General features: G+C 39.9%; 1 protein-coding gene across 7 annotated transcripts in view; it reads right to left on the bottom strand.

The window, feature by feature from the left end:
- Positions 1 to 21,426, bottom strand: part of PHF21B (PHD finger protein 21B) — a 238,301-nt gene that overhangs the window by 37,387 nt on the left and 179,488 nt on the right. For all 7 annotated transcript variants that reach the window (XM_044995035.1, XM_044995026.1, XM_044995015.1 and 4 more), the window contains 2 exons: positions 12,862 to 12,954; positions 1,269 to 1,619 (listed from right to left, as the gene is read on the bottom strand). In XM_044995035.1, the coding sequence (XP_044850970.1) occupies positions 1,269 to 1,619; positions 12,862 to 12,954 (444 nt within the window). The remainder of the gene's footprint in view (positions 1 to 1,268; positions 1,620 to 12,861; positions 12,955 to 21,426) is intronic.

The raw sequence follows: 21,426 nt of genomic DNA on the forward strand, positions 1-21,426 counted from the left end.
TTTGTCTAAAAATACAGTAAAATGTACATCCCTTCTTAACTACAATTCATTCTTGTGCAGCACCATCCATAAAGAGAGTGTTACACAGCCCTTCACGGTATTTACGTGTGTGTGTGTGTTACTTAACACACTGAACCCTGACATTCTGAGAATCAAAAAAGCAGACTTATACTTTGCAGATTCAGTATCTCAGACGTCATTAAAAAACACTGAGGAACAAATTACTGACCACTTCATATTATTACCAAAAATTTCCTAAGGATTATGACAGACCTTCCCAAGATCATCTTTCTGATGATGTTTATTGGATTTGAACATTAGGCTTTTAAAATCTATTTTATTCCTAACTTTTAATCAATATTACTCAGTTACCATACATCCAATCTCCAGGTACTCATTTTAAAAAATTCAAGTGCTTACGCAGGGAAGAATTTTTTATTTTGGTAACCAGATTATAGAAATAGAAAAATAAATGTTAGCTAGAGAATCACACCAAAGATGCCTACTTTGCGTATTTACTTAAAAGTCATCCTATCTTCTGTGCTCTTTCCTGTCAGCGTATTAGACCTTGTCTTGCCAACAAGTTCCAAAGTAATGGGACCTGTGGTATCTGAATTACACTGAATGTCTTTTGGATATGCCAGTCTTCATTCAAATAGAATCTGGTGTCACAGATGCACAATTCTTGCATTTCAAAGCTTAGCAGCTGTGCAAAAAGTAAACTGGTATTTCATAACTGGATTTTTTTTCTAGGAGTTCAGCTGCTGATCAGTTATGAAATCCTGAACTCTCATCTCTTATGGACTTCTTCCAGAATTGCAGAAGAGAATACCTGGCTACTTTATATAGCCCTGCAGCGTGCTACATTTGAAAAGACTACAGAATCAGGTTCTATAATTAACATTATTCTTCTTTAATTGAAGGGAAAGTCAATAGGAAATTTGTGTCTGCTGAGAGTTTGAGAGTTTCATTAATTATGATTGGACTGAGAGGAAGGATGATCAAATAGTTCCAAAAATGCCAGGCTACACAATGATCCACTTACATTCCCAGACAACCAGAAAAAAATGTAGGTACACTAATAAGCATCTAGTATCTTTCATGTGTCCCCTTAAGACTTTTCTCACAGCTTTCTGATTATTCACTTCAAAAGGAACAGTTGACATCACTCTATAAAGGGCTTTCCAAACTACTGGGAATATATTGCCTACACCTGCAATATAATTGTTGATCTTGATGTAAAGATGCACTGCAATTGCAAAACCTACCTTGCTGTCGGCACTAATGAGGAGTGGTTGCACTTTAATGCTATCGTTGACCACAGAGACGGTAGCGCTCGTGCTGATAGGAGTTGCATTGTTGGGGGAGGTGGATATAATAGCATAGGCCACACCTGCACTGCTCAGAGGTGATGAGATAGATGTAGACTCGGCCACACTTTGTGACTGGCTGTTAGGCGTCTGTACATGGCTGACAGTATTATTGGCAGTGGGGAGGGCAGGGCTAGGGTTTTTGATGCTCACTACTGTTGCCTTTTGGAAAGTAGGAGGCTGTTTGGAAGGTTGGTCTCTGCATGGGGAAATAGGAAGGCTGTCTGGAATCAGGGTCTTTGGCCTAACCTATAAATAGAGAATTAGAAATTATTAGACAAAACCTAACATAGTAACAAAGAAATCATATAAACACACTCTACCAACAGCACTTCACATTGCATTAGCAATGTAGCAGGGTGTCTAAAAATACTGCATAGCAATTCCAAGTAGAAAGTGATTCATTTATTTGTAGATGTATTCCAAATTCTGCCTAGCTGAGTCATTTCCCAGTCCTTAACTCACTGCAACACTGAATAAAAGAACAAAAGTAAATTCTTTACTTTTATTAGCAGATATCCATACAAATGCTACTCAAGTCACACTCTGTTTACATAGGCCAAAGACTTTTCAAAGGTATGGACATTCCAGAATGACATAATGTCTTGTGCTGAAAGAAACTATATTCTTGCTATGAATTAAAGGGTGGGAACTGAATCATTAAGGGAGTTCTGGGAATGCATCTACAGGAACAGTAAATGAAATCTGAGCATGTCATATTGTGGTAGAATAGTAAATGAAGATCTTTACTTATGTTTCAAAGGTGCACAGTTTCTAATAGCGTGAAGATTGTTCTTTAGGTTCACAAAACAAAAACTGAACTTAATATTTTACAATTATGAGTAAAGAGCTAATTTGAGGCTGGAATTGAGGAGGATTGCAATAGAGGCTCATCTAAAGGAAGGGGAAAAAATCTGACAAAGTTTGTGAAGAAGGTGCAGCCCATACTCTACAAAAGAGACTAGGAATGAAGGTCTTAGAAGACTGTGTTCAGCTAATGTGATATGCTGCTTCCATTGGTAAAATTAATGCAATCCTGTCAACATGACTCATACTTAACAATGTGATATGTATGGGTTCAAAATATAAAAATTTAAATTGCTATGCAGGAAGTTAACTTTACCCGTAGCTCATTCATTACATGGCCATATAAAGCACACGGGGCTCTGACTGTTTATTTTATCAGTCACTGCTTGCACCTTCCATACCATGAAACAAAAATAATATTTCATAACAGACATATATTGGACACAGCTGTTTGTGTCACTATACCTTAGCTTACAAGAGGCATTCCAAAGATATTATCTTCAGTCTTGAGTTTAAAAGAACAGTTAAATGAAAATGTCCTGATTTACTTGAACACCCTGCATGATCTTTCAGGACATCCTTCTGCAGGTTTCAAGCAGGAGAGCATACCCAATGCTCTTTGCAGAAGATATTAGGAGTGCCCACAAGGCCCCATGCAGTCATATATTTTGCTTATGCTCATTAATTATTTGTATTATGGTAGCGCTTAGATGCTTCAAATGTGATCAGGACCTATGCACAGTACATATAGTAGGGTATGATAGTGCTGTGAACACCTTACAATCTAAATAGGTAAGACAAACACAAGGTAAGAGGGGAAACAGAGTCACAGAGAGATGAAGTGACTTGCCCAAAGTCACTCAGCAGGTCAGTGGCAGAGCCAGGAACAGACTGTCCAGTGCCCCATCCATTAGGTAGTCATATTATTTCTTATGTGCCAAATATGACATCAAATTAATTTTTATGATTCTCCGTTACTGAACACTTTTATTTAGTTATGTAATAGGGCATAAATCTTCCCTGAGCCTTGCCTCTGTTTTCTGTGGTTTATATAATTTGACATCTTCAGATGAAAGAATTTAGACAAGTCCAAAGGCCAAGATTTTCAAAAATACACGCCTTACAGTTAAGGTCCTAACTCCATGTAGAGGCAGAGGTGCTGAGCTGTTGGCTGACCAATACTTTTGAAAGTCAGGCCGTTGCCTCTATATATGGACTTAGGAACCTACCAGTAAACTCCTATTTTAAAACATCTTGGCCTATGTGTTTTGCAAATTGGGCCCCCCAACACTGACAGCAACGCTATAAGGTAGCTATTATCCCCATTCTATCAATGGGGAAAACTGAGGCACAAACGCTGACAGAAGCTGTTATATAACCCAGATCTTCTGGTTATCCTCCTATGTTTTCACTAAAAGATTATGCCTTTTATTTCCTGTGTTATGTCCTGTGTAGATCAATGATTGGTTACTCATGTGTCATGGCAGAGTCACAGTTACAGAAATATAATTATGCAAGAAACTAGCACTCATGAAATTTTGCCGTTGAGAAACTGAGCACTCAAAAGAACTTCAGTTATAGCTGAAAAAATTCAACTTTAACTCTGACCCATTGGTCTAATATCTGAGGATTATGACCTCACTTTGAATCATCAGAAAAATTGTTTTGTCAATTAATACAATACATATTAGAAAATGGAAATATCTACAGCGAGACATAGTACAGGACTTCAGATTTGGCTTGTGTAAATCTTATTGAGATTTATAAAACAAATCAAGTTGGAAGAAAACCAGCTCCGTAGTTTTATTTACTCAAAACTGTCATTTCATTTACTAATATCTGAAGTGTCTGTTGTTTCTGCCATTTTAAATTGCATTTTATAGATCTGTTACTGTATATTAATAAAAAACCTAATAAAAACTAAATATAAAAATGGTCATAATATATCCATTGGTTATTCTATTAAGGGTAATATATAATATCACATATTATCCACAGTACAATATATCTATTATACACTTTGTGTGCAAAATGTACAAATCTATATCACTTTGCTACATAATAAAACCTCTCTGCACAAATAATTAAAAAGAATGAATTGTCCAAAAAAAATATTTCCTATATGGTTCACCATGTTGAAATATCTCTATTATTCCACAAGACTACGGTTAAGTATACATTGGACATTTTCTGCCACCTTGTGATAAAATAGGGGTACTGCATTGTCTTCATAATCACCGACCCCTGCATATTCCTAGACGCGATTATTTAATGCTGTGAAAGTGTATTTATTTATTTTAATTTCTACAATAAAAAGGCAGCCTGTGCAAAAGCTCTGGGCATCCCTGGCACTAGTGCAAAACCAACATAAAATTAAACAGCTACTCAATAGTAGCTACTCAATAGTCCAAGAGGCAATAGGACACAACCCTCTACAGAACTCCACACACAAAACTCCTTTCGCCCTACCCTCCATCAAACGCCACCCTTTGAAGCTAACCTCCTAAGTAAAACCACTACTCAACAGCTACACTAAAGGATTAAAAGATTTCTATTAAACTTCCACATAAAAACAAACTGCTACTGTATTATTGTAAAACTACCACTGTCAATCAGGAAGAAAAAACGTGGAGAACAAGATTAGTGTGAATTCCTTGGCAACCCTGAAAATTTGCAGTTTAAATTTTGGCGATGGAAGTCAGAACAATTAAGTAATCAGAGCAGCAATATTCTGGAGGGTACAATGTTTTTATGGCAACTGACAGTCAACAAAGTGGGAATTGGAGGAAGAAAGAGGTGGGGGGTAGGGAATACGTTGCTAAATACATGGACTGTTTCAAAAATATATTTACTGCTGAACATTAACACAGACTTGATGGCACCTTATACATACTGCAGGAGGCATCACAGGTAAGGAGCCAAGAAGTTTAGAAAAGGAGAGAAAAAAAGAATAACAAATAGAATGTATGTTGTGAAGAGAACAGTTGCAACTGGTGAACACAATGCAATTAGTGTTTTTCCAAGAAAAACATTGTTCATTTAATACATGACAGCTGTCAAAACATTGTGTGTGACTACCAGTACTGGGACCATATAGGAGAAGAGATGCCCCTTTTCTTGTATATAATGATTTCAAATACCTACGTTGTTAGTGAATTTATGTAGTGCCACAATAATAGAAATGCTTGATGTTAGGTGGTAGTATTCATGTATCCAAGGTATCTGTCACACTACCTGGCAGGAGAGTGCACTTTTCAAGCAGATGTTCCCAGACATGAGAATTCAGTATGTGGGTGTCTGCTTTTCATGCAATAACAAGAGGTCCGATCCTGTGAGATCCTCTGCACCTCCTGTGAATTGCCAACTCAGTTCCCACTGATCTCAAATGGAATTGATGGTACTCAGCTTCATATCAGGCTCTTGCACAATATCAGGCTGCTTTTGGAGGTTATTCACACTTTATTTTCACTTCACCTTTGCACTCAGCTTAAAAACAAAGACTCAAAATGGACTTAGCAAAATTCACATGTCACAGAGGCAAAGTGCTTCTGGCAGAGGACAGAGCTCTTCAATTCTTAAACAGCTTTAGAGGATAACACTCCCCCAGAAAATATTAATTTTTATCAGCCATTGCTAATGTAATACGGTCTAATCATATGTTTAGCTGGTGAAAAGGGATACAATTTTATCAATTTCAGTGGTGCTGCAATTCATTGACACCAGCTGATGATCTGGATCCATTATTTTTTTTAAGTCAATAGCCTTACATTCAGAAGTTTCACACAAGGAAGGTTCTGCATGAATTTACAAGAGCCTGGCATGCACTAAAATCAGGGTTTCCCCAAAAGCTTGAAATCTTAGTGTCCTCACCACACTGGTTTTTATACACAAGCATTTCCTTCCCTGAAAGCCTCCTCGAGATCTTTAGCTTGGTCTAAGATGACAGTAACAAACAATCTGATCAGAATTCCCTAACTTAAAGTTTATTTTTCAGTCACACATGTAAGTGCATGTGACCACTGAACCAAACATATTTTTTTCCTTTCTGGTGGTGGCGGCAGGGAAGAGCAGTTATTCTGCATGCTTCACGGGACAATGAAAACCCCCTCAGTTTAGTGACTGTTCATTCCCAATATGGGAGTGACCTATTTTCTTGCTAGAAGGCTGGTGGGACTCTCCTTAGAGTCCATCAATGCCACTGATGATACATTGGCTGCAGAGGTCACTGCAGAACAATATCAAGTGCACCACTCTACCTCACGAAGGGGCAAGCAATCTCTCTCTCCCATGCTCCCACTCCAATCCAATTTGGGGAGTGGTTCAACACTGTGGATTGTATTACCATATGGGTTTGATTTCCCATTTTGCTACTAACTAATAACTTTCCTGTAGTGAAAAGGGATACTGAGATTATACCTCTGTTCAATTTCTAAGGCAGAGCTATTTGATTTAGTTTTCCTTCTCTAGGAGCGCCCTCAACATTAGTCACTGCTAATGAAATTGAGCTGGTGCTGAATCAGCACTGCTGATAACTTTCATGCTAAAACTTGCTGCCACTACTTTTTTTGTGACTGGGCAGTCGGCTAGTACAATAAAGGCAGGTGGGAGTCTTGTCTTTAAAAACGCTTTTATATGTCTTTTGCACACAAAACTATATTTTCATATGAACATTCCAAGATTTTTGTTAATGAAGTGTAAATTTTCTATCCAATTGTACTGCCTATATTATTTGGCTTGGTATTGTCATTTTTTCCTGTTTGCGCTGAATTTTGTTGATGTTTTAGATTGCTGTTTGTCTTTTTAAAGTAGACAACTGCCATTACAGCCGCAAACTAAAATCAATGTCATTCCAAGGGTGATTGACTAGGGACTGAGGTTAACAGGGATTTCTGCTATTTTCTTCCTGAGGGACAGATTCTGTCTTTGAATGCATAGGAAGGCCCTCATTGAGCCACGCATATATCATCTGAGGGCAGAATTTGATCAAAACAGGTCATTTACTGTATGCTCACATCAATACCCCTAATTCTACATCCTTCAGTGTTATAAGTCAGTTCCCTTCTTGCTGAGGCACTTATCTGTGGTTTCTTTCAATTCTTTAAAAAACTGTGTATCCAGTCTCCTAGGTGCATTAACATTCATATTTATTAAGGGCTACATTTTCAATTGGACTTCAGCCAAGCTTGTGGCTGCAAGAACAATGTTTCCATGTTTTCTGCACGCACAAAATTAGTGAATATTAAATACTACAGCATGGTTCTAAGTTTAGTTCTACACTGGTGGTTCTCAACTAGGGGTAAACGTACCCCAGGGGTTATGCAGAGGTCTCCCAAGGGGTACAACTCATCTAGATATTTGTCTAGTTTTACAACAATCTATGTAAAAAGCACTAGCAAAGTCGGTACAAACTAGAATTTCATACAGACAATGATTTGCTTATACTGCTCTATATACTATACACTGAAATGTAAATACAATATTTATATTCAAGTTGATATTTGTAATTATATAGTAAAAATAAGAAAGCAATTTTTCTGTAATATTCTGCTGTGACACTTTTGTATTTTTTTTTGTAAGCAAGTAGTTTTTAAGTGAGGTGAAACTTAAGTGAGGTGTACACAAGACAAATCAGACTCCTGAAAGTGGTACAGCAGTCTGGAAAGATTGAGCAAGCCACTGTTCTACGCCATACTAATTAAGTTACCTGAAGTTAGATTAGGCATCTCACCCTCCACTAGAATTCCAGCAAGTCTCTCTGGAACTACAGAGTGGGTTATGTCCCAGAAAGCTGTATGCGATCCTCTCATAGGATTCCAGTCCTTTTCTCCTTTGAATTTCTAATGATGATTTTACCCAATTCAATTACATCACACTTTGATTCAAACAGTGAAACACTATCTTCTCCTTGTGGCACAAGTAAATTTAACATTTTATGCAACAAATATTTCTTTTGGTTCCCTTTCCTGTTTCAAAGTTTTCTTGAATTCTGATTTGTATTTAAATATTTTTTCACTCTTTCTACTGTTTATGTTCATCCCTCAAACATTATGCTTAAAATTAATTACTGTAGTGAGTTTTTTCTCAGACCTCTTGAAAGAGTTCATTATTATGCAAACAGAGAGAGCCCTTACACACACTAATCTGTAACATTTTCTCTTCTCTACAGCCCCATCTCCTAGCTTGGGCTATGACTACACTAGACATGTTTTCACTAAGATTTCCAACAGTTGCTACCACTGGGAGGGCTAGAACACGTAGAGCTTCTGCAGCTGTGGGCATTTTTACCACTGTGTTGTCTGTCTCTGCTCAAAGAAGGTCTAGATGACACGGTGACAAACGAGCTAGAGGTCACTGCAACCTTGTCTATATTAACTACTACTGGAGCTGCACCAGTGTTAGCAATGTGATATTATCAGTACTACAGTAGGCTAGGGAACTCAATCACAGACTAAGACCACATTGTGCTGGGCACCATATAAACACATAACAAGACAGTTCCTGCCACAAGGAGCTTTCAATTGAATGATAGGTAAGCCCATACTAAAATATACATATTAAACTCACATATCAGATACAATTCATATAAAATGCAAGGCAGCAACAGTCATTCATGGCAACAAGAGAAATACACACAGAATTTATCTGAAGTATGTGTGTACTTGTTTCTCCACCTCCACTAATCTTAATGATAGGAGCACTATAGGCCTTTGCTGGGATACTGTCTGCACTGTTCTACCACAGATGTTATGAGCAAAGCACTCCCAATCCCTGCCTTTAACTAGGAGGTGGAAAAAGAGGTCAGTGAAACAGGACATCAGAGTCTGATTCAGCTCCCACTCAGATTAATGAGAGTTTTTCCATTTATTTGAATAGGAGTGGATTGGGCCCAAATTTATCTTAACTGAAAAATAAAACAAAACTGGAGGTTTGATTTTAGTGTCCCTACCGTTATTTAAATGTTTATTTGAGGGAGTATATCACCTTGTAAGACTGCTCACACTTCATTGGATACAGTATTTCTTTAATTGTCACTTAAATGACTGTAAAATTACCAGATTACCAGCGCATGAGTTTTTCAGTTGGGGAGGCTACTCCCATGAGTGCCAGAAGCTCCATAGAAGTGGGGAGCCACCAGCACTTGGACTGTGGCCCTTCCCCCCATGGCCCCAACACTCCCCTCTCCCTATGGCCCCACCCACACTCCGTCCCAGGCCCCTCCCAGACTCTTCCTGAGGCCCCACCTTCTCTCTGCCTCTTCCTGCTCCCACTCTCTCTCTTCCCCCGAGGCCCCGCCCACTGCTTCCTCCTCTCTGCCCACTTCTTCCCCCTCCCCGATTGCTTGCCCAATCACTTTTTTCCTTCCTTAAGGGTGAGAGACGGGTGTGGGGACAGGGAGCAGAGAGGAGTGAGCGGCGGGAAGGCCCTCAGGGGAAGAGGCAGAGTGGGGAGGGGAAGAGGCGGAGCGGAGGCTGGGTCTCAAGGAACGGTGTGAATCAGGGTTCGGGGCCACAGTCCAGGAGTCGGTGGCCCTCCAACTTCTAGGGAGTGCCCAGGTCTCCTACTCCCCAGGTGAAAAGGTGGCAGGGCAGCAGGCCTCCAAAGGGAGGTGACCCGCATCCAGCCTTTGCCCCCTGCCTGGCCAGCCTTTTTTATTTTGGGGAGTCTTAGCCTTCCCAAGCCTCTAATACGCGCCGCCCATGCACTCAGGGACTCCAATGTGCTAAGTGCTGTAAAGATACACAAGAAAAAGATTTTTTTTTTGTATTTTGTTTTAAATAAACCCAACCTGTGTTTCCAGAAGAGAACAAAGAGTGCAGTTTAATGAAGGAGTGCATTTCATTTAACTGGAAATCCCAAACAAGATATGATGAGGAATAAGGTGGTGAAGGGGGGATTAAATTCGCTGACATCCTAAATTATAGAAGGAACTTCCACACTTGTCTGTAACAAAAGCAAAATATAAGAGCTCTGTCAAAGAGGCTTGCTTTTGGTATTAGTGAAGGCCTAAAGAAAAAAAATTGTTTGTATTGTACAACGACCTTATAGTACTGACTACCCCAGCCTAACCTTTCTACTTGTGACTGAAAAGGGAAGTTTTGAGAATGTCAAGGTTATTTTTATGATGGTTAGGAAACAATCAAAGTTATGGAACTGTCTATAAGCCTAGGGAGGGTGGGCGATGGGCAGAATTGTTGCTGGCTGGAGAGAAAGGCACGGCTTGAAGAAAGAGAATTAGAAACTGTTGAAAGGTGAGTAGGGAATCTGATAATGTGGTTCTATATAGACTGGCTAGCTCATCTTCATTTTCATTCTTTAGTTGTCACAATGATGAATTCTCTATGTGGCTGTTTCTCATTCTAACTATAGTAGGTGTGAAAACTGATGATTAAGACTGCAGAACAGGTGATTGGTATTTTATAATCACTGAACTACAATGTACGAATGTCTGACTCAACATGCCTGAAGTCAAAAGCAGTGGTAGAAAACATGTAACTGAATGGACTGAAGTAATGAAAACTGATAATTCTTCAAAAGTAAACTGTTAATATTGTCAAGAATTGTTAAGTAACAAGATATAAAGGATTCATGCTCTTCTCAGAAAAGTGCAGAAAATCAGCTTTTTCTAATTCTTCAAGATCAAATGTAGAACTGAATGACAGTTTGTCTACTTAAGAAGAAGAGAACACTGATGACCATAGCAGTGTGACATCTGTGATGCCATCACTGTCACCTTAATATTAATTTAAGTCCCTGTTACAGGTTATCCAGCAGCTCTTCAACATCTTCTTTCATGAACATTCTATGTTCATCTTTGACACCCCAAAATGGCAAAAATGAATATGTGATTACACCATAAAAATGAAAAGCAAACTTGAACTTGATAAGGAAACTATAACCTTATTTTATGCCTTCCACAAACTGAACAGTGTAAAGAAATAATTGAAGTGCTTTTTCCTCAATGTACTCCTCCAGACACATTTTAATTCACAGGTCTACTACTAAATGCATGTGAAGAAACAATATAAAAGAATTAAAAGAACCAACACTGACATTAATATTAGGTGATTGCTCAGACATGAGAAATGACTTGCTAATGGCTACAGATGGAAAAATGCATTTTCACTTACTGCTGTTAACTCTGTATCTGAAAAGAAAACTACTGAGTATTGTGAGAAACTTGCTGAAGATGACATACAATGGAGGTCTTTGCCATTTGCCCAGACAATACAAATACAATTAAAAATAGGGAAGAATTTCAGGTGCAATCATTCTAAACCTGTGTGTTCTGTACACTATTTAAGAGAAAGTAAAGCACACTGTGAAAATTCAAAAATATTGCTGCTCGTAGCCTTGCCCGTAGCCTCTTAGCTGATTGTCTGAAAATGAGATTTACTGCAGCAGCTTCATAATGACACCTGAGAACGAATATCTGAATTTGCATCCAACTACCGTAAGGTATGCTGAAATTTCCAATGAGCATGAAGAGGAATTTCATCAAAATAAAGCAAGCATTTTACACAAATAAAACAAGCATCTTACACAATGAGGGATTCTAAAGAGAGGCACTAAACTTAGTAAAAAAAACTTACTAAAAGCAACTAAAGGTTTCAGAAGGACATTACTGATCAACAGGCTGAAGAATACTATCAGAATACTATCAGACGTAAGAATGAACTCAAACCACACAAGGAAAAAAATCAAAAAACAATTCACGAGCTACTATGGAACCTGCCTACTACTTAGCAAGCATGACCGATTCCCAAATAGGTTGGATCATGATTGAACCCAGCACCAGAAGAAGAGGCTGAAATGTGACTGATGTAATTTAATCCTGTTTCATCCTTCTATTCTAGAATATTAAACAGAAGATCTGGATCTCTACTTCAAACCTTTTTTGTGAAGGAGATGAATTGTGTCCCAAGTCAACCAGTTAAAATGACAGAAAGTTGCCGGGGGGTGGGGGGGAGGAGAGATCAAGGTTCGATTAACTAATTTACTTGCTTTAAGTGTATGGGTCTCTAAAGGCCAGAAACAACAGGCCTAACTAGTTCATAGACTGGGAATCTCTCTAGTTGCATCCTTTGCAGGCCGGATTTACACCTTCTGCGCCCCTAGGGACAGCATCTTCAGCGCTCCCCCTTTTCCCCCGCCTACAGCTGACCTTCGTATTGCACACAGTTTTAGAGAGGTAAGATACCTCTAGAATAATGTCAGTGCCCCTAGGAAATCGGGCCCTGATCCTTTGTTTTATTTACAGAGTTGTAAGCTTTTCATTTAGGACAATCAAAGGACCTTTTCAGGTTTGAGATTCATTTTGTATAGCATATTTATTGCTCATTTTGCTTTTCCAGTTCATAAAATACTTAGTAGTTTTCTTGGGGTCTTTCACTGTTTTCACCCCAGTGTTCCTCCTTCCCCAACCATAATCACACACTCCTAGAAGAAAAACTAGTGGTTTGTTTTTTTCCAGATTGGGAAAATCACAACCATGTTGCTTAACTAGCACTGAAGCCAAGATGTTCAGTAATTTCCCGGTTCAAGCCTTTAGTTTTTATTCAGTCAACTGTGTGCGCTATCTGTGACAGGGCTGGACACCAAAGAGGCATATAAAAGACTAATTAAATATCAGATTTGGAATTCAGTTCAAATAATTCCACACAAAAAATTGAAATAGTATTGTTACCTGAGGTAGCACTGCTGGTCCTTGTCCTGCCAACCTCTGCAAGGAGCTGACCTGAGGAACTTTAATGGGCACTGCAGTGATAGTTCCCAAAGCCTGCCAGAAGAAAACAGTTGAACAGGATTTGAAACAATGGCACTTTCAAAATTCTCCATAGACAGACTGAAACCTACCCAACTATTCTCTGCCTGTAGTTGGCTCTCCGTAGTTGGAAGTAACACACTGTAGCATTTCAGTCCATTTGGAATTCTCTCTCCCTCCCTTCTTCTGAGACAGAGAATTGTTTCCCCTCTTTAATCTTCTCTTAAAAGCGTCCTTAATTATGATCTATTATCTCTGTGGAACATTTTGCAATACTGAGTACGAAGGATTTGTCTTGTAATGCATACCATCCTAGTTATTTTAAAGGTATTTTAGTGCCCTGTCAAGTTCAAGGTTTGTTTGCGCAGTAGCATGTTTTCAAAAGTGATCCAAGGAAAAGAGATACATGCTGCCTTCATTTTTGAAAAAGTGGGATTTAAAGATGTTACATTACACATTGCCAAGCTACCTTTAAAAGTTCAGTGAGTTTAAAGAGTATATTTTATTTTTATCGTAAAAACAAGATTTGGTATATGCTGATCTGTTACAGTCCCATCAAATCCAAAAGCAGAATGCAACCTATGGAGGTGCAATAGTGTATCAGTAATCTAAAACAGCTACAGGATACACTCATTTTGAGCCAACATGTCAGTTACCACGACTCAAACATACTCTACCTATACATTCTTCTCTTCTTTGTGTTACAATTGTTTTCAATATTTAAAAAAGACCTGGCTCTTCATTTCAACGTATATGAGATTTATTTCAGACATATTGGGTAATTGAGGTGATACTTGATACCCAGTTATTTTCTTTATGCTTTGAGATTGCAGTTGGTTAGGCTGGAGAGTAACATACATTTCTGTGATGAGAGATTAGAAACACCCCTCCCTCTGAAATTTGTTTTGATCCATTCCTATGCTCTCTTAACCCAACCATTCCATCATCCAAATCTACAAAACTGTTCTGTTTTGTATTCAGCAAAGATTAGAACTTGAACTGGAGTAGTTGAGTCCTATAGACCAGTGGAGTTCACGAGTTTGTCTTTGCAGTGTCAGTGCTTCTGTAGCTCTTTCTTTCTTTCTCTCAATATTTCTGCAAGAACAAGTTCTTTTTGAGTACTAACCAGAAATGTCCCTCTGAAAAACAGCATGGCAGGCTACAATGGTGCCTTGAGAGAAACACAGTGAGCTGTTTTTACATCTCCTTGCAGCAGTGGGAGTAAATTGTACCTCCATGTGCAAATGAAGACCTTTGCATCAGAAGGGGAAAGATCAGGCAGTGTTTTCACTGTAGTAATCCCATATAGATTACACACAGCAGCACCATTGGAGGCTCACAAGTAGAAGCTGCATTGTGGATTATCTGAATCACCACCTCCTCCCGCCTCCCTACCCAATCAGTGCCAGGCACTTTTGGTGTGTGATGTTGGTCTCCTGCAGGCCCTGCGAAAAAAGGAAAATTATAGCCACCTTCTACTACTCAGCTTCCATCCCAGCAGACACCCCATTGCTGGGGACTCAGCTCCTTCCTTTATGCCAGTATAAACTGGAAACGAGTGAGCCCAGCCCTTCTGCCCTCTAAGGTGAAAACGAAAAAGAACATACAACATTTCAAACAACAGTGGAGGAGATGACAGTTTAAATTAGCTACTGGCATACAATTCAGGTTCTCCCTCCATTCCAACCTTCTTTGTAGTTAGAATAATGAGATCACTTCTGTTAGAATAATGAGGTTACTAATGTGCCTGTACCAGGGTGATCATTTACTGATGGCCCCGTTGTGGTCAGAGGTCACTCTGCAAGCACCTTGGCCCTTTAAGCCCCTCTTGCAAGCCTCACATGGGCTTTCATGGAGATAACAACAGCCCCAGCCTGTGGCTGGTTTAATAACCACCACAGTTCTTAATAATCCTCAGGGTCCCAAACTAAAATCTATCCCCACACAACAGTCCACACTCAGCTCTGGCGTCTTCTCTCACAGCCAGAGTTGTTCTTCTGTCCCAGTCTCTTCTTATAGCCTGTCCTCCCAGGTCCTCCTCCCATGAGCCTGAGTCAGCTGACTTGGGCTCTGACATTTGGAGCCATGTGTTTTTTATTGCAGTGTAGACATACCCTTGGTCTCAGGGTCTTCCCTGCAGGAGTCCTTCACACTCCCTGTCTCTCTCTACACTTTCCTGTGCTTCCCTCCTTTGTTACCGCCTCCTGCTGCTATTTATAGGGCAATCACCCTGCTCTGTCCCAGATGTGACACATTGTGTAATCAGGGTTGGCTGGACTACAACTATGAACCACTCTGTTACAGTGCCCAAATAGTAACCTAGAAACAGCTGGACATTCACAATTTATCTTAGACCACAGAATGTTTTCTCTTAAAGTCATTGGTTGAAAATCATTGAACCCTATTGGCTATTCAGCAGCCTGGGTAAAATGAGTTAGTGGTCTGCTCTGTTTCTCTTGGTGAAGCATAAAAGGCACTCTTGCTGGTAGTCTCACCAGATGGCTTAAGGGCAGAGAGAGCGCTATCTTGCAGGTAGTACATTGGCTACAGTGTAGTTCATTGACAGGATGCCAAAGGAAAGATCACACTGCTGCTGTCCATGCTGCACACTCTGTGGCCATAGGATTACCTTTCCCAATAGTGTTAACGTAGCACCTTCTGTGAGCATTAATTAGGCTAGTTAAAAAGGCACCCCTTCCTCAACAACTGGGCCTGATTCTTCAGTGGTCTGAACCCTGAGTCATTTACACCAATGCAAAGCAAGTCTTAAACACTGCCCTTTGGATTTTACACCCACTCTACCCTTGTGTGAATGATGACAGAAGGTACAGGGCAGCCGACCTCCAACATTCTCCACCTAAAATCTTGCTCATGACTGTTCTAACATTTAGAGTAAGGATGAAGAGATCCCATATGTACGCATGCCCTCTACTAGCAAGTTAATATAAAAAGTCCCCCACTTCTCTGAACTGGAGTCAAAATGGTTGCATCTTTCATTGTCAACTAATTTTAGACATGCAGTTACATATACTGAAAATACACCGTAAACACACAACAAAATGGTTTTCAGATTGCACAACAGTGCATCCCAGATTAGAATAAAAAGTGTTGCTAATGAAAGGATTGGGAATTGAACATGAAACAAGGAGTCCAATTAACCAAAAGTTATTTAAGAAACAGCTGTCAACAAGTAAGATACTGTAAACAAAATTCCATATTGAAAAGACCTTTCTTGGACTTCTTCAAATATGTGATCTTAAAAAAACAAACATAAACCTCTAAGAAAAATTAAGAGTTTCCCCATCATATTCCTCTGAAAAAAGACCTCATCTTAACCTATGTATGCATTATAGAAGCAGTTCTGATACATTTACAATACAGAAAGATTGAGCCAAAAGCGGTACGGGGATGGGAGGAGAAAAGGGGAACTCCAGAAGCTACTTTGTACTATATTCTTAGTTCATTGCTCTGACATCCATGGACAACACATTCTGGCTGTGTTTTCAAATGAAGCTATCATTAGTCCTGTCACCTACACTCTCAAAAAATGCTCTAGATTTATTTCCCTGAAGAAGCTCAGAGTACTGCTGCTACCTCTCAAGAGAATGAAAACAAATTATGGCATTCTTCAGTTATGAAATTTTCAGTACAAGAGATGCAGCTTAGGGTTTACCAACTTTTTGATATTAAAGAACTGCTGTTTAAATATTTAAAGGGACATTGCCAGGGTAAATCTCACATGTCGAAGATGGAAGAAAAATCCAAAATATTCTTACATATATTTCTTATAGTATCAAGGAATACAAAAAATTGAGACAATTTTAAAAAATACAATTTACTTTTCACTATTTGTGCTGTTTGCTTACTGTTTATCTCTCTTTGTTTGGACAATTAAAATAGTTCAAGTCAGCACATTAGAGAATAATAATAATAAAGAATAAGTACTTTGCACTTATCTATAGTGCCTTTCAGCTAAGATTCTCAACCCCTTTGCTAAGATGGGTTAGTATTATCAGCTCCATTCTATGATGTCAGAAATGAGGGTCAGAAGCAAAGTTAGGTATCCAGGGTGAAGAAGTGGCAGAGCTGGGAACAGAAGACAGATCTTCTAATCCAGGGGTGGGCAAACTACGGCCCATGGGCCGCATCTGGCTTGCCAGCCATTTTAATCCGGCCCTCCAGCTCCTGCTGTGGAGCGGGGTCTGGGGCTTGCCCCGCTCCGGTGCTCCAGCTGAGGAGCAGGCTCAGGGGGCCACTCCACATGGCTCTCGAAAGCAGCAGCATATCCCCGCTCTGGCTCCTATGCATGGGGAAGCCAGGGGGCTCCGCTCCGCATGTTGCCCCTGCCCCAAGCACTGCCCCAGCAGCTCCCAATGGCCAGGAACCACAGCCAATGGGAGCTGCAAGGGTGGCGCCTGTGGACGAGGCAGCGCACAGCAGAACTGCCTGGCTGATCCTTCACATAGGAGCCGGAGAGGGGCATGCTGCTGCGGCTTTCGGGAGCTGCTTGAGGTAAGCGCTGCCTGGAGTCTGTACCCCTGAGCAACACCCCGTGTGCCCCAAACTCCTGCCCCAAGCCCTGATCCCCCTCCCATCCTCCAAACCCCTCGGTCCCAGCCCAGAGCACCCTACTGCACCCCAAACCCCTCATCCCGAGCCCCACCCCAGAGCCTGCACCCCCAGACGGAGCCCTCACCCCCTCCTGCACCCCAACCCCAATTTCGTGAACATTCATGGCCCGCCATACAATTTCTATACCCAGATGTGCCCCTCAGGCCAAAAAGTTTGCCCACCCCCCTTCTAATCCCAAAGCCTCAGGTGTTACTCCAGTTCCATGTTGAACCCCTTTTAAACTTGAATAGCAGAGTGGTGAATCAAGCTCTAGCTACCTGAAACAATGCCTCTATGCTGATTCGGGGATACAAAAAAAACGGGGGGGAGATCTTGGTCACAGTTCTTATGGAAGTACTGAGGTTTAGGAGTAAGAGCTGAAATATGAGGTGATGTGGTTCATCTTTAGATCATTCCTGTTTCTTCCAACGTAACTTGGTGCAGACCTGGAGTAACAGTGGTGAATCAGGTCCCTTGCTCTCAGCTTCAAATATTCGACCACACTGTCTCCATGAGGACTGTAATCAAGATCCCCCTCTCCACAAATGCGGATAATTTGTTTTTCCCCTTCAGAGATACCAGCTATCTCATAAGCGACCCATACATTCCATGGTGAGAGTAGGTTGGGCTTAGCCTCTTGTCTCTCACTGCTGCCATTCTATCCCTTTCTTCCATTTTGGGTGTCTTCCCCCCTCCATTTGTCAAAAGAGCAAGCTGGTGCACATTCTTATAAACCTTTAATTAACAAGCTGAAAAGACATTTTTCTGGCAATGCCTGACCTTTAAGCACTTTGTATGAATTTATCGATACCAGCAGAAACAATAATTTAAAAGGTTATTTTATGAGTGCAGAATAGTTTATAGCAGCACTTTTGTCAAGATAAATGAGTTTCTTATTACTACATTTACAGCTCTAAGCATTTTAATAAAAAAGGATCATAAAAGTCAAAGATAACTTCAAATCTCTCCTTTATCTGCAGTCTGTGCGGGTTTCTGGTGACCCCCTGAAATACCTACACTGCTATATACTTCTAGTATGTGAAGGAAGCTGGTAATGGAGGGAAGGTTAAGAATCCTTATTCAGTTTACCCAAATTCTTTTGATTTGATATTATATGTTTAAGTTAGATTTAGGGGTTTTTTATTGAGAGAAACTTTTAAATACAGACAAACTAATTTACCTTTCACAAATATTTCCTGATATGGCAACCCTTGTACTGAGGGGCACTTATCCTAAGCTTTTGTGCATGGGAATTCACCACCCTAGCCTACACATAGGGCACAGGGTAGACCACAATCACTATCCTAGACCCTGGGCTGAAACGGAACCTCAAACCTTATGTCTCCCATATACTGATGTTAATGGATACACATGATCACAGATCCTATGGTCACATCTCCAGCCTGCTTCCAAACTCCCCCTGTGGTGACCTACACAGAACAGAGTCCAGTTCTCTGGCTTTCAGGAGGGTCTCCTTTCATGACCAGTCCATAGCAAGTCCACTGAGTTGGAGACCTTCTGCAGCTTCTATATCCTGGGTAAATGACACCTAACAGCAGGCTTTAAAGAGGTAGCACTTTAACATGGCTTGTGTAGTCACAACAGAGTGCTGGGAGAGAGCTCTCCTAGCACTCTAAAAAAACCACCTTCACGATGAGGGTAGCTCCCAGCGCTGGTACACTGTTTACACTGGCGCTTCACAGCACTGAAACTTGTTGCGCTCAGGGGTGTGTTTTTTCACACCCCTGAGTGAGAAAGTTGCAGCGCTGTAAATTGCCAGTGTAGACAAGTCCTTAGGTCTGTGACTTCAACATTGCTATGATCAGCACAAACTTCTTTATTTCTATGCTGAATGGTACAACCATTATATTGTAAAGTTTTAAATACATATATTATTGAAAGAGGCTTCAGGTTTTACTCAGTTTGGGTAACACTTATTCATGGAACCATCTCTAACTATGCTTGCTATTAACTGTGATATATGGATCCATTATTAAAACTATGGGGCTGATCCTGCATTCATTGTAGAAGCAGAAATGTTGTTGATTTTAATGGGAGTTTTGGATGCAAGAAAAACATAGAATCAGGTCCCAAGTGTATAATTATTAGTGGGCATGATTCTCTTCTAAATCCAGAATTATACTAAGGTAAATAACACCACTGAAATCAACAGTTAAATTGGTGCAAGAAAAAAATTAGGCCCATTTACTGACAAAATTAATGACCATTTACTTTCAAAGCCCTTTGCTATAGTGCATCAATAAAAACGTATTTAATTCTAGAGCATTTTGGTTTGTTATATTTTAGAAAAATAATTTAATATTTGAGCTCTACAGACACTACCTTTTTATATTATTTTCAAACTATTTCATACTGAGTTTAATACTACAGCAAAAATGCTGTGTTCCTACAATATATTATAGTACCACTAATCTTTTTTTAAAAGTACATATTCATCTCTAAGATCTACTCCTGCTTCCTGTCGCAAACAAGACACCTAAAGCTATTTTTTAAAAATGTTTTTGTCTGTTATATGTTCAATATTGGCGACAACAGTTTTACAGAATGGATTTTTAATGTGGTAGTGACAGGGGAACAGATTGCTATGGCAACAGCAAAGATGAAAATTCTTAACCTGAATGGATATTCACTGAAGTAATTGCAGGTTTTTTACCCATTCTGCATTCATTTTACAACTTGAATGCAGCATTCAACCTTGAGCTTGCTTTATATAAATGCCAAGTACTAAATGCAACCTTTGAGTTCATTTGACTTAAAATTTGCTACAGCTGACTTCAATGATCACCCATTCTTTCTAAGCTTGCTACTATATTCTGTTACCATAAACATTTGAATAGCAATTATTTTTTCATACCCTCCATCAGTAAAAACAACATATTTAAGTTCTCTGTGTGGCATACACACAAATATCTTTTCTTTCTTTTCAGCAATCATAAAGATATTTAGTGTATATTTGGTATATGGACTGTAGTTTGACTGGGACTTCACAGAAATTTAAGAAACTCTGGTCCAATTTTTTTTAGAAGCCTAAAAGTAATTGCTGTTTTCCCCTTTTTGTTTTATCTCATACCAGTATTTTGGTAGGTCTTGCTCTCTCACAAATTAATTCACAATCTTGTACATATGTTTGTATTTGTTGTGATACATGTGGTTACTCAGAGACTAAATAAGCCCTATTGCTAGAACTAGGGGTGCTGCAGCACCGCCTGGCTTGAAGTACTAATAACAACCCAAATACATGATTTTCGCCTTCAGCACCCCCACTGTAATAGCACCACTGCCCTATTGCATTATTATGTAGTTTGAAGAATTAAAAAAAAAAGACAGGAAAAGGTCCTGGGATTTCATGGGTCACAAAAATATGAGCTGCAGAGGAGAGCAAAATGTGTCAGAAAAGTTCTCTAACCTGCAAAGGGGCAGGGAAAGCAATATTGGTTCTCTTGAATGCTTACAATTCTCTAGACATGATAGACATCCACCCATTATGCCAGTTCTGTGGAGTCAGGGCTCCTGAAGCTTTGGGAGGATATATGGAGCCATGGGTGGAAGAGTTGCTGCGGGTTGTGAGATCAGCAATAATTCCCTACCTTCACCTACCTTCTCAGGCATGGAATGGGAAGTTTAGGGTACAGGCTAAATGCAGTGTGTGTGTGGGTGATGGTGGTGGGTGTTAGCCAATGGCAGCAAAACTCAGAAGGGTGGGAATCAGGAGAGCAGCATGGGGATCTACTAGACCATCATGAGGAGTTACCTGGGATCTGTAAAGTTGTCTTCTGCCTTCCTCCTGGATCCTCAGGGTTGACAGGCCACACCCTTTAATTTTCCTTCCTGCCTCCCCACATTTCCCTTTCTAAG

This window comes from Mauremys mutica, chromosome 1, assembly GCF_020497125.1.
Source record: "Mauremys mutica isolate MM-2020 ecotype Southern chromosome 1, ASM2049712v1, whole genome shotgun sequence".
Classification (NCBI taxonomy): domain Eukaryota; kingdom Metazoa; phylum Chordata; order Testudines; family Geoemydidae; genus Mauremys; species Mauremys mutica.